Genomic DNA, 16,297 nt, shown 5'->3' with positions numbered 1-16,297 from the left:
AAAACATTTTATTTTGAAGGGAACAGACTTTTATTTTGAAGGGAACAGACTTTTAATATTGGACTGTAAAACCTTTTATTTTGAAGGGAACAGACTTTTATTTTGAAGGGAACAGACTTAATATCACACTGTAAAACCTTTTATTTTGAAGGGAACAGACTTTTAATATTGGACTGTAAAACATTTTATTTTGAAGGGAACAGACTTTTATTTTGAAGGGAACAGACTTTTAATATTGGACTGTAAAACATTTTATTTTGAAGGGAACAGACTTTTATTTTGAAGGGAACAGACTGGTTTTGAACCTGTTCTTAGTGTTTTTCGTGTCTCTTTCAGTGTTTTAAACGAGACGTGACTCGTGAGCAGACAGAATCAGTTTATCATTTAATGTCTCAGATAACAAATCAAACAATAATATTAATGATAAAGACGTGCTGCGCATGATGACGAAGCTTTGTTCATGACTGTACACATCTCTGGTTGTTTCTGTTGGACATGTGATCAGTGTGATCATCTGTGTGTCTGAGCTGCATCACACGTTCAAACACACTCTGACATTTCACACTGATGTTGATGAACATGGATTCAAAGGTACGACGGCAGACTGGAAATGTCCGAGTGATTAAACACCTGTCCTGAGTCATTCTAGTTTAGTGATGTTGTTTTGTATTTTGGTGTTTAGATGTCATTTCCTGTTTTCCTTTGTCACTCTGTCTCTTGTTGTCTTGAGTTCTTGTTGTTTTGTATTTAGTACATCGTGTTCCTGTGTTGGTTTAGTCGTGCATTTCTTGGAGAGAATTTCCTGTTTTACTTTGTAGTCCTGCGTTTGGTTTCTAGTGTTTCCTGTTTTATTTTGTAGTTCTCGCCCCTTGTATGTCATGTCTTGTCTTACTTCCTTCCTTTGTTCTGTTTCCCGCCTTTTAGATGGTGTGCCCTGCCGTCATTGTGTTCACCTGTGTTAATTAGCCTCACCTGTCCCTGATTACCCTGTGTGTATTTAGTCTCTGTCCCCTTCTGTGCCAGCTCATTGTCGTCCATCCTGTGTGAGTCTCTGTCCGTGACCTCCCTTCTGTGAAATTGTTCCTCGTGTGTCTACTCTGGATCATCTTCGTGCATCCCCTCATTTCCTCGTGGCTCCTCGTGTTCCCTTGGCTTACCTGTTTCCTGGTTTAGTTTGTAAGTTTTTTGCTCTGTCTTTTGATTTTCCTTTTTTGTCTTTTGTTGGAGTTTAGATTTTGTTTGTGCATTTTTGCCCTTTGTTTATTAAACTTATAATATCAAAGTGTGCACCTGGGTCCTCACCTTTTTGGTTTAACCCCAAACCTTGACAACACCAGAGTCACAAGCACACAAAGACTGCAAACGCACATCGTACGGAGAGGAAGACTGAACCTGTGTTTTGGGTTTGTGTAAATGTAGAGATGTGAGTAAAAACTGAGCAGACTCTGGAGATGCCGTAAAGACGTAATAAACTGTCTGATGTCAGAAACATCTGTTGGCCTTTGTCTCACACGTCAGCGTTTACAGTGTCATGGCTCTTTCGGGGGTCAGGTCGTACTTTCAGTAGCTCATGAGCTGAATGATGATGAAATATTATGTTGTCACTTTAAATGTGACGGTGACACTTCTCCGTACAGTCTGTAGTTTACAGAATATTAGATATACAGTATGAGAGTGGCAAGAAGGCGGGACTAAGAGAGTTATGATCATGAATCAGTCTGCTGCTTCAGCACCATGGACAGCTCCATGAACTTATCAACACCCAGCACACTGATGTTAGATTATTAGATCATTATAGTGGGTTATAGATTATTGTATTAAGGATAAATGAGTCAGGCAGACTAAACCTTCATGTTTCCCTTCACACATCATTGATCATGTTGCTAACAGCGGGGTTAGCATCTCCGCCCGTCTCTGTGGGGTTTTACAAATGTTTCACTGAAGAAGCGACACAGAGACGAAGCGTTAAGTCAATCAGGTCAGCTTGTAAAGACTTTAGTAATGTGTACATACTATGCTCTGTCCAATCAGAATCAGTCTTCTACGTAAACAGGAAGTTAGTGTAGCATCACAAGCTGGCATAACTTTGCAGTGTTAGCAGCTGACAGATAAATCTTTATAAATGTAGCTGTTTGTTTCATTTCTTTATAAAAGGAGAAATCAGTGAGTCACAGTTTATAGTGTTTATAATGTAAGGGAAACATCTGATTATGCTAAGCTAACTAGCCGCCTGTTGTGGTATTTAAGTAATAATAATATAATTAGTCAGCATTTATCAAGTTTCAGGTCAGATATGTCGACTGAACTCTAAATGGTTGAGACATTAGCATGCTAACGTTAGCTTTGTCAGTTTGTTCACAAAGCAGAAAACGTTCAGCTCACGGTTTTATGTCTGCAGAAAGACGAACACGAGATCTGATTCATCTTTCTGCAAATACACATGAATCATGATCAGGACGATCAGCACACACACACGCGCACACACACGCACACACACATGCACACACACACAGGGTCAGGGTCATGCAGAGTGTCTGTTACTGTAATTGCAGGCTGTAATGATCTCTAATAACACACACACACACACACACACACACACACACACACACACACACACACACACACACACACACACACACACACACACACACACACACACACACACACACACACACACACACACTGAATGTAATTTCAGGCCTGTAACACATGTTGTATGATTACAGTGAATTACGCGTCGACATCACACACACCTCACAGCTGTGATGTCATCATGAAGCTGTTACCTGTCTCTGTACAGCGTCTCGTAACTCCTTCAACGTTACACGTGTAAATAAATGAGACAAACACACACTGTCCGCTCCGTCCGCTGCTCACAGGACAGCAGCATGAAGACAGGTGTAAATACACACAGGTAAGGTCACAGGATGTTTCATATCAGAAGCAGCTGAGATCATCTCACTGCACTTACAGCTACAGGTCAGAGCGGCCTCACTGCGAGATGAAGAGTGGAACTCATTTGAAATATCACAGACGCTTCTGTAAGAGGCTACAGGACGTGTGGCTCTGTGAAACTCTGAGCGCTACATAACTCAGCTCCTGTGCGTCAGACAGAAGACTGACCATCATCTTTAAGTAACACGCTGACTGTTCAGGGGTAGCTCACAACACAAACTGTCCCTCTAGTCATTCGTACACATTCTGGCACATAAGAGGAGGAGTCACAGGTCGAAGTGAAGAAAACCTGTTTAATATTTAACAGAGAAGGTGGACGGAGTGAGAGAACAGCGTGGGCGACCGACTACCACAGAGAGGGACGCAGAGAGAGAGAGAGGTGCTTTAATAAAACCTCACTCAGGCAGGATGCAGGTGTGTGAGTTCTTTGTGAACACTGCAGGACGGTGCTGTGTTGTTTTCTATTTACTGTTTGTGTCTGTCTCTGATTGGCTGCTGGGTGTTGTGTTGAGACAGAGAGGACGTTCACGTTCCTGTGAGGACAGAGTTTTTTCTTTTCTCTCTCAGGCAGCTTTTCTGACAGACGTGACTAACAACTGTCCCAAGTTCTCCCTCATCACTGCTGTTTGACTGCATATGAGAAGTGGATGCAGCTCACCTGGCGTCACCCACAGGTTTGTTCGCTGCTGTCTTTAAGCCTTGAGTTTTTCATTTGTCATTTTGGCCGTCGCATCTTGTTTTTATTGGACCAGAAGTGACCATATTTGGACGACAGGGTGGGTACACACTGTTACATCACTATCCAGGTAGCCCCCCCCCCCATGTGTGTGAAATGCATGCTGGGAAACTCCAATTTGAAGTGAAAGTTAAGATGTGTTTGAGCACAGAGGAAGCGTCAGAGGGATTCATCCTCTGGGATCATGAAGATGTGAACTAATAGTTTTTATGTGAGTCCATGTGGGTCACAGATGCAGCTTGTAGAGTTTTTTGAGAAGCTCTAAAGATGCTTCAACATCTGCCTCCAGAACATGAAGCTCCCCGTCAGAGGAGAGGAGGCGCAATGAGTAAAACACTGGTTTAAATTCACTCTTCATCTGAGACGATAACAAGCTTTAATTTGAAAATCCCTGCAGGGTGTTTGATTGTCTGAACTGGGGTCACTGAGTTAATTTGACTGTAATCATCACAAACAGATCAGAGTGAGACCTCCTCCGCTAACACTCATTCCTGTCTTTGTTTGTGTAAACTGAGACACGCTCTCCAAACTAATTAATGTGCATCCACTCGACTGTTTGACGTCTGATAAAGAGATGAGAGCAGCTGAGAGCTCTGACAGGAAGCTGACGGGGACAGGGAGCTGACGGAGACAGGGAGCTGACGGAGACAGGAAGCTGACAGGGACAGGAAGCTGACGAAGTTGATGGGGCCAGGAAGCTGACGGAGACAGGAAGCTGACAGGGACAGGAAGCTAACGGAGACAGGAAGCTGACGGAGACAGGAAGCTGACGGGGACAGGAAGCTGATGAAGCTGACAGGGAGAGGAAGCTGACGGAGACAGGAAGCTGACAGGGACAGGAAGCTGACGGGGACAGGAAGCTGACGGAGGCAGGAAGCTGACGGAGACAGGAAGCTGACAGGGAAAGGAAGCTGACAGGGACAGGAAGCTGACAGAGACAGGAAGCTGACAGGGAAAGGAAGCTGACAGGGACAGGAAGCTGACAGAGACAGGAAGCTGACAGGGACAGGAAGCTGACAGAGACAGGAAGCTGACAGGGACAGGAAGCTGACAGAGACAGGAAGCTGACAGAGACAGGAAGCTGTAGTAGTTCTTCTGCATCGTTTTCTCTCCTCTTTTTAATCCGTCATCCAACTGTTTGTATATAAAGTTTACTTTTAAAAGTTTTTAACCTAAAAACAAAAAAAAAGATTATTTAATATTACACATAATATCAGCATTTTTTTCAATACATTGAAGCTGTAGACGAATGGGAAACAGAGTCAATGTTATATTTAATGTATGTAGATGTGTACACACACACACACACACACACAGAGAGAGAGGGAGAGAGAGAGAGAGAGATAACCAGCAGTGAGTGAAGTGTTTTCAGAAATGAGGACATTAAAGTTGCTCTCAAACTAGAGAGGTTCAAGAGCTTTATATGTAAATAAACTCTCACTCACCAGACTCCATTCAAAAATGACTCATTTTAAGACTGATTAGCATATTAGCTTCAACCACTTTTGTATGAAATCTGACATAGAAGATGATTATCCTCCAACCTCCAACCCGTTTCTTTCCTTTCTTCCCTCCCTCTCCTCCTACTGTGTCCTCTCAAGCTCCCTTTCCTCCCTCCCTTCCTCTCCTCCTCCCTTCCTCTCCTCCTCTCTCCCTCACTCGAGTTTCTTTTTTTATATCTCTCCTTTCTTTCTTTTTAAATTGATTCCAAAATTTCCAAACCGTGAAAACATTTTAAATGCCAAACATGGTCATCTAACAGGTTGTCATGCCAACCGCATCCACTAGAGAGCTGTGTGTGTGTGTGTGTGTGTGTGTGTGTCCTGTCTTGTACATAATGAGACCAAACTGCTGCATCTGTTTCTTCCTCCAATCACAGTATCATTGGGCATCATTTTTATCACACACACACACACACACACACACACACACGGACACACACGCATACACGGACACACACGCATACACACACACACACACACACACACACACTCACACAAACACACACACACGCACACACACACACACATACACACACTATCAGTCTATCTTTGTTGTGGTCTGTTTTTAGGGATCACTTCCTCTTCCTGTGACAGAGGTCGTTATATTTAGCCATCTGTGCGCCCCCCATCCCCAACACACGCACACACACACACGCACACACGCACACACACACACTCACACACACGCACACACACACACTCACACACACACACACACACACACACACACACACACACACACACTGAATCTGCTTTGTTCTTTTATTTCTTTGTGTTTTATTTTTCGTCTCTCTGTCGTCACAGTTCGAGGAGGAGGACTCCTCTCTCCTCTCTCTCAGCCTAACGTTCTTTACATGTTCACATTATTAAAACAAAAATCAATAAATAAACATGTTCTATTATATATTAAACTAACCAGCAGTGTATAAATTCATTGAAGCCTCTGGAACAGCGTGTTAGTAGAAAAATGCAGACATGAAATCAAAGTTAAGCATCAACATGAATCTTTAATGTTTAAAACTTGACTCCAGTTTGGATTAAAAATCATTCCTGATGCTTTTTAAATGATAACTTTTATGTACCGACATGAGATAGTTAGAAGGTGGGTTTCCAGAGGCTTCATAATGAGCTTTACCAAACACAACATTAAAGAGCATCAATATTATAATTCATTTATTTCATAGATAATATTTCTGCTGTTTACATGTTAAAGGTTTCTACACTGTGCTGTTACTACCTGTACTCAGGTAATAAATCAGCCTTCTTCTTCCAACACTTAAAGCTCAGGTTGAGACAAAACACTAAATCCTACATCTCCCATGATGCATCTGGATCGTGTTCACCACCTGCCTGATAAAGGTCTTTCGAACTCCCAACCTCCAGTTAATGCAACACAGCCAGTGTGTTCAACTATCTGTAGACTGATGACATCACTGCGACATCATCATGACATCATCATACAGCTTGGAAAGTGTTTATTTTTATTTATACTCTTAAAGTCTCTCTTTCTCTCTCTCTGCAAGTCTGTAGCTCGCTCGCCCACTTCAGAGGCTGACCCAATTAGTCTGAGCCGGACACACTCACGCACACACACACACACACGCGCACACACTCACGCACACACACAAGCGCGCACACGCGCACACATGCACACGCACACACACACACACACACACACACTATTATGATTCGTACAATCCGTCTGACTGAACCCTGCCTGCCCACACCAGACTCCATTCAAAAGTGAGTCATTTTAACATTAATATGCTTATTAGCTCACATCCCTTTTGTATAAAACCTGACACAAAGATATGTTCCAGATCGTGAGGACGCGCTCTTACATTCAGCGTGTAGTGTGATCCGCCCAGCAGCTTTTACTTAGATATAAATGTAATCAGTTGTTTCACACCGCTCGCTGCCACCCACCGGCACGGAGGATTGGCCATCTGGAGGATTGTTATTGAGCCGCTGTGAGTCCAGGAACACGGACACAAGGAGATAAAACCGTCCTGTAAAATGCAACACCAACGTGTGGCTGTTGGCGGGTCTGAAAGTCCTGTCTGAGAGGCCACGGCGACCCGGTGAGGGGCGGAGACACTTTAATATCTAACACCTCACAGGAACATCTTTACTCTGAACAACCTGCATCCACACCACACAAGAGGCCGACATCCACCTGCTGCAGGTGGGAGGAGCACGTTCAGAGACAGGCTGCTTATGTAACACACTAACCTCCAGCAGAGAGGAGGAGGAGGCAGAGAGGAGGAGGCAGAGAGGAGGAGGAGGCAGAGAGGAGGAGACAGAGAGGAGGAGGAGGCAGAGAGGAGGAGGAGGCAGAGAGGAGGAGACAGAGAGGAGGAGGAAACAGAGAGGAGGAGGAGGAGAGGAGGAGGAGACAGAGAGGAGGAGACAGAGAGGAGGAGGCAGAGAGGAGGAGACAGAGAGGAGGAGACAGAGAGGAGCTGACAGAGAGGAGGAGGAGACAGAGAGGATGAGGAGACAGAGAGGAGGAGGAGGCAGAGAGAAGCTCACAGAGAGGAGCTCACAGAGAGGAGCTCACAGAGAGGAGGAGCTGACAGAGAGGAGGAGGAGGCAGAGAGGAGGAGGAGGCAGAGAGAAGCTCACAGAGAGGAGGAGACAGAGAGGAGGAGACAGAGAGGAGCTGACAGAGAGGAGGAGGAGACAGAGAGGATGAGGAGACAGAGAGGAGGAGGAGGCAGAGAGGAGCTCACAGAGAGGATGAGGAGACAGAGAGGAGGAGGAGGCAGAGAGAAGCTCACAGAGAGGAGCGGAGACAGAGAGGAGCTGACAGAGAGGAGGAGACAGAGAGGAGGAGCTCACAGAGAGGAGCGGACAGAGAGGAGCTGACAGAGAGGAGGAGACAGAGAGGAGGAGCTCACAGAGAGGAGGACCTCACAGAGAGGAGCTGACAGAGAGGAGGAGGAGGCAGAGAGGAGGAGGAGGCAGAGAGAAGCTCACAGAGAGGAGCGGACAGAGAGGAGCTGACAGAGAGGAGGAGACAGAGAGGAGGAGCTCACAGAGAGGAGGACCTCACAGAGAGGAGCGGACAGAGAGGAGGAGGAGGCAGAGAGGAGACAGAGAGGAGGAGCTCACAGAGCAGCTTCAGGGTGAGCGGTTCGATCCCCGGCTGCTGCTGTCAGACGGCCTTCAAGCAAAACACAGAAAACAAACTGCTTCAAATGTGTGAATCAGAAACATTGTGACCTAAACTCTGATTGATGATCGGACGTGTGATACGGTCAGAAAAGATCAACACAGACTGAGGGAACCTCAACAGACGCTAAAGGACACTTAAAGCCACACGCAAGGTCCTTAAAGCTGCTGCACAAAGCGTCTGAACGGAGCTGTAGAAGGTCCTTAAAGCTCGACACAGACGTTACAGGGTAACTTCAAACGGACGTTACGGGGTAACTTCAAACGGACGTTACGGGGTAACTTCAAACGGACGTTACGGGGAAACTTCAAACGGACGTTACGGGGTAACTTCAAACGGACGTTACGGGGAAACTTCAAACGGACGTTACGGGGAAACTTCAAACGGACGTTACGGGGTAACTTCAAACGGACGTTACGGGGAAACTTCAAACGGACGTTACGGGGTAACTTCAAACGGACGTTACGGGGAAACTTCAAACGGACGTTACGGGGAAACTTCAAACAGACGTTACGGGGAAACTTCAAACAGACGTTACGGGGAAACTTCAAACGGACGTTACGGGGTAACTTCAAACGGACGTTACGGGGTAACTTCAAACGGACGTTACGGGGAAACTTCAAACGGACGTTACGGGGAAACTTCAAACAGACGTTACGGGGAAACTTCAAACAGACGTTACAGGGAAACTTCAAACAGACGTTACGGGGTAACTTCAAACAGACGTTACGGGGTAACTTCAAACGGACGTTACAGGGAAACTTCAAACGGACGTTACAGGGAAACTTCAAACAGACGTTACAGGGAAACCTCAAACAGACGTTACGTGGGTAACTTCAAACAGACGTTACGTGGGTAACTTCAAACAGACGTTACAGGGAAACTTCAAACAGACGTTACAGGGAAACTTCAAACAGACGTTACGTGGGTAACTTCAAACAGACGTTACGGGGAAACTTCAAACAGACGTTACGGGGTAACTTCAAACAGACGTTACAGGGAAACTTCAAACGGACGTTACAGGGTAACTTCAAACAGACGTTACAGGGAAACTTCAAACAGACGTTACAGGGAAACTTCAAACAGACGTTACGGGGTAACTTCAAACAGACGTTACAGGGAAACTTCAAACGGACGTTACAGGGAAACTTCAAACAGACGTTCTTGACCTACAGGATTAGCTTCTCCTCCGCCATTGTTGTTGACAAAGTTGATATCGGACAAGCGCAGTGGTGTTTCAAAAGTTTAACTATTTTCAGTTTTTGCGCTGAGGATGCCTGGATGAGATGGTTTATCTGAGACAACAAAACTGCTCTGTGCCTGACTTGAATGAACCTCCTGTTTAAAGGTCAGAATAATGTTAAGTTATTAAAGCTTGGTCGTTGCTTCAGGGCTGCGTGAGGAACTCTCAGTGATGCTGTCCTTCCTGTCTGAGCAGTACAGCCTGTGAGCTCAGACTGAGGGAGGAGCAGACGGAGAGTAGAGCCTGTGAGCTCAGACTGAGGGAGGAGCACACACAGAGAGAGGAGAGGACATGATGGTGGTCATGAGGAAGTTTAACAAAGAGTGTATCTGTGTTTAAGAGCAGCGTTCAGCAGCCTTCAGGCGTTCTGACACGTTACTTAACCAGACATGAGTCTGTTACAAACAGGAAGTACAGCAGCTGATGAAGTCCTAAAGGTCAGACTGAGCTTCAGGAAACTTCTGCAGGAGCAGCACAGAGTGTCTGTGTCAGCTGAACGTCTCAAAGGTCACAGCGTCGCAAATTCATTCAACATGAAACAGGAAGAACTCAACTTTTCTCCTTCTTCACAAACTGATAAAAACGAGCGAGGAGACAGAGTGTCCCTCGTCTCCTTCGTCTCCTTCGTCTCCTGTGTCTCCTTCGTCTCCTTCATCTCCTCCTCTCTTTATCTAAGTTTGATTTCTTCACTTGAAAGTTGATGTTCATGTTTTACAGATTAGATCTCGTTTCAGAACAAACACACGCTGATTAACCCTCAAACAAACATCAGTCACGAGCAGTTACTGACACACAGGCCGAGACTAATAAAAAACGAAGAAGTGACACGAAGTCAAAACAACGAGACAAACGAAGTTAAAACAGCCTCGAGACCACGAAATGTCCAAGTAACAGAAACACCTGCCTGAGACCGGTTTCATCTACAGGTCATGTGACAGGTCACGTGACCTCCCGCTCCTCACCTTCCATCACGTAGACCAGAGAGCCCACGTCGCCCTCCTCGATGATGCAGGCGTCTTTCCCATAATCCACCGGGTACATGCAGTCCACGATCTCCTGGATCTGAGACAGCTCCAGGTTCTTCATGAAGTCATTGTCCAAGATGGCCTCCTTTATCATCTCCTTCGACCTGAGGGGAGGAGGCGAGGAAGGGAGAGGAGGGAGAGGAGACAAAATGAGGAAAGATGAGAAGGAGGAGAGAAGGAGAGGAGACAAGGAGAGGAAAGGAGGATAGAAGGAGAGGACAGAAGGAAGAGAGAAGACAAGACAATGAGAGGATAGAAGGTAGAGAGGAGAGGAGGAAAGGAAACAAATACAGGAGACGGAGAGAGGAGACAAGGGAAGGAGGGGAAAAGAGAAAACAAGGAGAGGAGACGAGCAGAGAGGAGGAGGGGAGGAGAGGAGGCAAAGGCAGGAGACAAGGAGAGGTAACAAGTAAAGGAAACAAGGAGAGTAGACAAATAGTTAAGACAAGGGGAGGAGAAGAAAGAGGCAACACAGAAAGGAGACAAGGGAAGCAGACAAGTAGAGGAACAAGGAGAGGTGACAAAGGGGAGGAGACGAGCAGAGGAGATGAGCAGAGGTCAGTTTTTTACACCCTTAAGTGAACATAAAACCAGAGGAGGCTACGGCTGAGCTGCACGTGTCGCCTTCAACAGAGCGATCTGATTGGCTGAATTATGACAGCTGATCGTGTGTGGTTGTATTTTCTCCTATTGCTGTTTAATAACAGAGACGGCTTATCTGAACCGACCAGTGAACTCCAACAGGACACACACACACACATGCACACACACACGCACACACACGCACGCGCATACACACACACACACGCACGCACGCACGCACGCACACACACACACAGACGCACGCACGCACGCACGCACACACACACACACACGCACACACGCACACACACACGCACACACACACACACACACACGCACACACACACACACACACACACACACACACACACACACACACACACACGCACGCACACACACACACATGCACACACACACACACACACACGCATACACACACACACACACACACACACACACACACGCACACACGCACACACACACACACACACGCACACACACACACATACACACACACACACGCACACACACACACGCATACACACACACACACACACACACACACGCACACACACACACGCACACACACACACACACACACGCACACACACACACACACACACACACACACACACACACACACACACACACGCACGCACACACACACACATGCACACACACACACACACACACGCATACACACACACACACACACACACACACACACACGCACACACGCACACACACACACACGCACACACACACACATACACACACACACACGCACACACACACACGCATACACACACACACACACACACACACACGCACACACACACACGCACACACACAGCTATCTGACTTTATATCAGCTCAGACAGAGACACAAACAAAGAGACTGTTCAGTGTTTTAGCCCTCAGGTGAACCATGGAACGACTTTCTGTGTGTGTGTGTGTGTGTGTGTGCGTGTGTGTGTGTGTGTGTGTGTGAGTTTGATTAATAGCTTTAACATTTTCTTCTGTTTCATCGTCAGTCTTTGTCAGTTTAATGTCACAGAGACGACCCTCAGACACCTGCTGAACAGACACTGCGAGCTAACAGGCAGGTATGGTGAGCACACACACTAAGATATCCATCCATTATCTATACCGCGGAGGGGAGCCTATCCCAGCTGTCATTGGGCGAAGGGCGGGGTACACCCTGGTCGCCAGAGATCAGGCAAACTCTGCACAGGAAGGCCCACCTTGACCAAACCATGGTTTGAACCGGTGACCTTCTAGCTGTGAGGCAACAGCACTAACCACTGCACCACTGTGCAGCCGACAGTTAACATATAAATAGTGTAAAAACAGTGTGTGAGACGTGTTGGACGGTCTGTTCGTCCAATAAAGCGCACACACAGATTATCTGTCTGATATTTACATGAACAAATCTCCAAAAGGCTCCAACAGCACAAACACGGCCCAGAGGTTACGTTCAGTGACTGAGTTAGCTGAGGGGACACCTAGCAGACAGCTAGCAGCTCCCAGCTGTCACTCAAAGAGGCCACGCCCCTAATGCTGCATCACTGTAAGCCTTAATATAATGTAAACAGGTGAGCTGTATAAAGATTCTCCCCGTACAGTTGTCATGAAGAGAGAAATGAGCTATAGAGACCCAAACTGTTTTTTGTACCAGGCTGTAAACATGTTTATTTCTGCTGTAAAGTTTAACATGGGGCTCTATGGGGACTGACTCACTGCTGGAGACAGCCTCAAGTGGACACCAGAGGAACTGCAGCTTGTGGCACTTGGGTTTGCTCCCGGCTCTTTGCTTTGTCTGTTTTCAGCTCTCACTTTCTATGAAAGGGAAAAAACGTCCAAAAATGAGACTTAAAAGAAAAAAGATCAGTTTGAACTCTTGGAGAGGAGCAGCTCCTTCCTCCTTCAAACTTGGACGGATAAAACGCAGCTGAGCAGCCGTCATGAAGCCGACTCTGAGCTGGATGAGTCAGCCGCGGTCGAGCCCCATAGAGACTGCACAGAGAGAGAGGATATCACAGCAGAGCCAAAGGTTTCCTTCCTGTCACATCAATAAAAACGTCTTAATTGAGACGGACTGAAAAGAGACAAACAGAGAGAGCAGAGATGAAACAGTCCTAAAATCAACACTCGCAGCTGTCGACTTCAGAGAGAGACTCTCAGCTGATATTTAACCACTGAACCCTCCTGAGGATCCTCAGAGGGACTCACAGATCTGAGAACAGTTTCAGATCTGTGTTCACGTCCTACAGGAGCCTGTTCACACCTGCCTGTTACAGGTGGAACCAGGAGCAAAGAGCAGAGCTCCACGTCACTCTCCTAAAGCTCGGATGTGTAGAGAGGACAGTAAACAGTAAGTATGTCTATGTATTAACTTTAACTTTAGTCTTCTTGCAAACAGAAAAAAGATCAAACAAGGACAGACTGTAGAGGCTGAAGCTAAGCTAAGCTAATCCTGGTTTGATCTTCGTTAGCTTAATGATGATGTTTTACTGGACATTCAGGAACACAAGGTCAGGAGGAGGGACACCAAGACCAATATATTAACTATTGCACCTTCTGCTCTCAGAGACAGGCGGTGCAGCTGCCGTGTGACGCTACGTCGGGACTTTAACACTGAGAGCAGGACGCACAGATTTTTCACTGCTGGTTGGGGCATGTGTGGTACGATGTTAGAGGCCTCCATGGTCGAGGAGTGTCAGCCCTGACCAACGGACAACAGCTTCATCAATCTGCCGCTAGCCCTACGTGGCCCTCAGAGGGTGACGGCTTGCACATTAAAGGGGGGATTCACTGAAGGGTTGTCCGCTTCATTCTCGATGCACACGCAGAGGGCTGAATGCATTCAAAGTGTGCTGCAGAGCAAACAGCGTCTCTGTGCTCCGGTGCGGTTTGAATGTATTTAAATGAGTCATTATGACGACATTCTGGGCAAATTTGTCCCCGTTCTAAGTTAAAAATAGCCTCGTGGCAAAAAGCACCTCATTCACAGACAGCAGTGCTAACAGCAACGCTAACAGCAACGCTAACAGCACCGCTAACAGGAGCGCTAACAGCACCGCGCAGTTAGAGAGAAAATATGAGCGGCTACAGAGAGCTGGTGGGAGCTGCAGCGCAGTATCATGAGGGCTGTCACGCTCTGAGTTTACACTGATCATGACGACAACTCACCTGTTGTGACATCAAAAAACATGTTTGTCTGTAAAAACAATGTGTTAATGATATTTTGTCATTATGATCATAATCCGGAGATCAATCAGCCCGGGGCTGTGCGAGGCTCGACTCCGGCACACGGGATCAGACACGGGCAGACGGTCTGGAGCCGTTACGCAGGACGGGGAGTATCACATGCACGAGCTGCTGCTGCGCGCTCGTTTATAAAAATGAAGCTGCGCTTCAGACAGGTAAACTAGTAAACACCTGTCGAGTCTGGACTTTACAATAAACTGTTAAAGAGCTGCCCCCTCCTCTCCCTGCTCATCATCGATGTGTGCATGGAGCTGAGCTCCGTCAGTCAGACACAAAACGAGAGCAAACTGCACGAGCTGCTAAACTTTATGGCCGCGTTTGTGCTTGAACATCATCAGTGCAGTTTGCTTTGTGAATCGGACCTTGAGACGGGGCAGATAGAGGGGCAAAGGAGGCACAATTTATGAAGCTATCAGCAGCTGAGTCATTCTTAGAGAACCCCCCTTTCTTTGCCTTAAACAGGGGCTCTTTAAAATCACCATCAGTCTTCTGACCGATCAGTAAACTGAGCTAATCAATAACAAAGGAGGAGCTGGTGAGAGGCAGTCTGGAGTTATTTAAATGTCAAAGATCAAACTGTAACAAACTGGACATTAGAGGAACTGCAGCGCGGCACACTGCGGCTCTGAGGCTCCTGATTGGTGGAAACCTCCCGCCTGCAGCTGCGTCTCTTCCTGTGAGACACTCTGAGACTCAGGCGACAGTTTGGCACAAAGATGAAATATTTATTTTGTTGGTACTTTTCTGTCTGAAGCAGCAAAGTGAGAGAGAGGCGATCCTCCTCTGCGGTAAAGGTGAACAATAACACCTAAAGCTGTACCTGAAAAGAGACTGAGAGGTTTGTTTCATCGCGTGCACGAGACGAGCGCCGAGAGGATCTGTTAGAGCAGATTTAATGTTGCTCATTCTGCAGAGGAGGAGATATATACAGCTCAGCTCCATCTGCATTTCAACTGGACTCAGGAGGAAACGAGTCCATCGTGACGAGCGGGGCGAGTTGATGAACAACAGCCCTGTAGTATTACTGCCTGAGTCACAGCGACGAGTCAACAGGGAAACAAAGAGGCTGAGGAGGAAGAATAAAACGATGTGATAAAGTGGACGTAAAAGAGGGAGAGAGGAGAGAAACAACAGACAGATACATAAAGACAACAGAAGCTGACGAGAGGAAGAAGAGGAGATTCAAAGAGAAACACAGAGAGACGATAAACAGAGAGACGTTCAGAGCAGAGACATTTAAAAGAGCAGGGAGAGAAAGAAGAACGAAACAACACAGAAAGAAAAGAGAAAAGGACTGATCGATTTGATCAGGAGGAGGGGGAGACGATCTCCTGCACTCAGATCACTTTCAGTCCAGCTGTGTTTATGAGCACGAGAGACTTAAAGACTGACGACGTGTGGCTCGTTATCACAGCGCAGAGGCAAACCTCATGCTGAGAGCTGAGAGCTGCATCACAGCACGAGCACACACCTGCTCAACTCACCTCAGGACGCTGCTTTGTCAACTGCATAAACCAAGATTCAGGACATGTCCGCCGCCATGTTGGTTTCCTGGAGCCTGAAGTGACCATATTTGGATGAGAGGGTGGAGCCAGAGCGGCGCGAGGGGTTAGCAAACGCCAAGTACTCAAAGTTGAACAGTCTGATCCACTAACTCCTGAATGAGCTGTTCGACGTTCCCAGGAGGAGTTTCTGTCTGTGACTGACTGCAGGTGTTTAGTTATCAGACTGAAGAGGTAACGGACTCGCTGCTCGCTCGCCCGGTGAGAGAGCGGCGAGCCGACACGTAACAGGAAACTTAAAAGAACC

General features: G+C 46.7%; 1 protein-coding gene across 1 annotated transcript in view; it reads right to left on the bottom strand.

Annotated features, from left to right (window-relative positions):
- LOC138593140 (cGMP-dependent protein kinase 1-like) overlaps window positions 1-16,297 on the bottom strand; it is a 70,831-nt gene that overhangs the window by 46,722 nt on the left and 7,812 nt on the right. The window contains exon 2 of the mRNA XM_069664008.1: window positions 10,574-10,740. Within this exon, the coding sequence (XP_069520109.1) occupies window positions 10,574-10,740 (167 nt within the window). The remainder of the gene's footprint in view (window positions 1-10,573; window positions 10,741-16,297) is intronic.

Source organism: Semicossyphus pulcher, unplaced genomic scaffold (assembly GCF_022749685.1).
Source record: "Semicossyphus pulcher isolate SPU_LCO1_2020_fin unplaced genomic scaffold, fSemPul1.0.p SCAF_16, whole genome shotgun sequence".
NCBI classification, from domain to species: domain Eukaryota; kingdom Metazoa; phylum Chordata; class Actinopteri; order Labriformes; family Labridae; genus Semicossyphus; species Semicossyphus pulcher.
The sequence above is the reverse complement of the archived record's forward strand: the minus strand, read 5'-3'. Positions and strand labels throughout refer to the sequence as shown.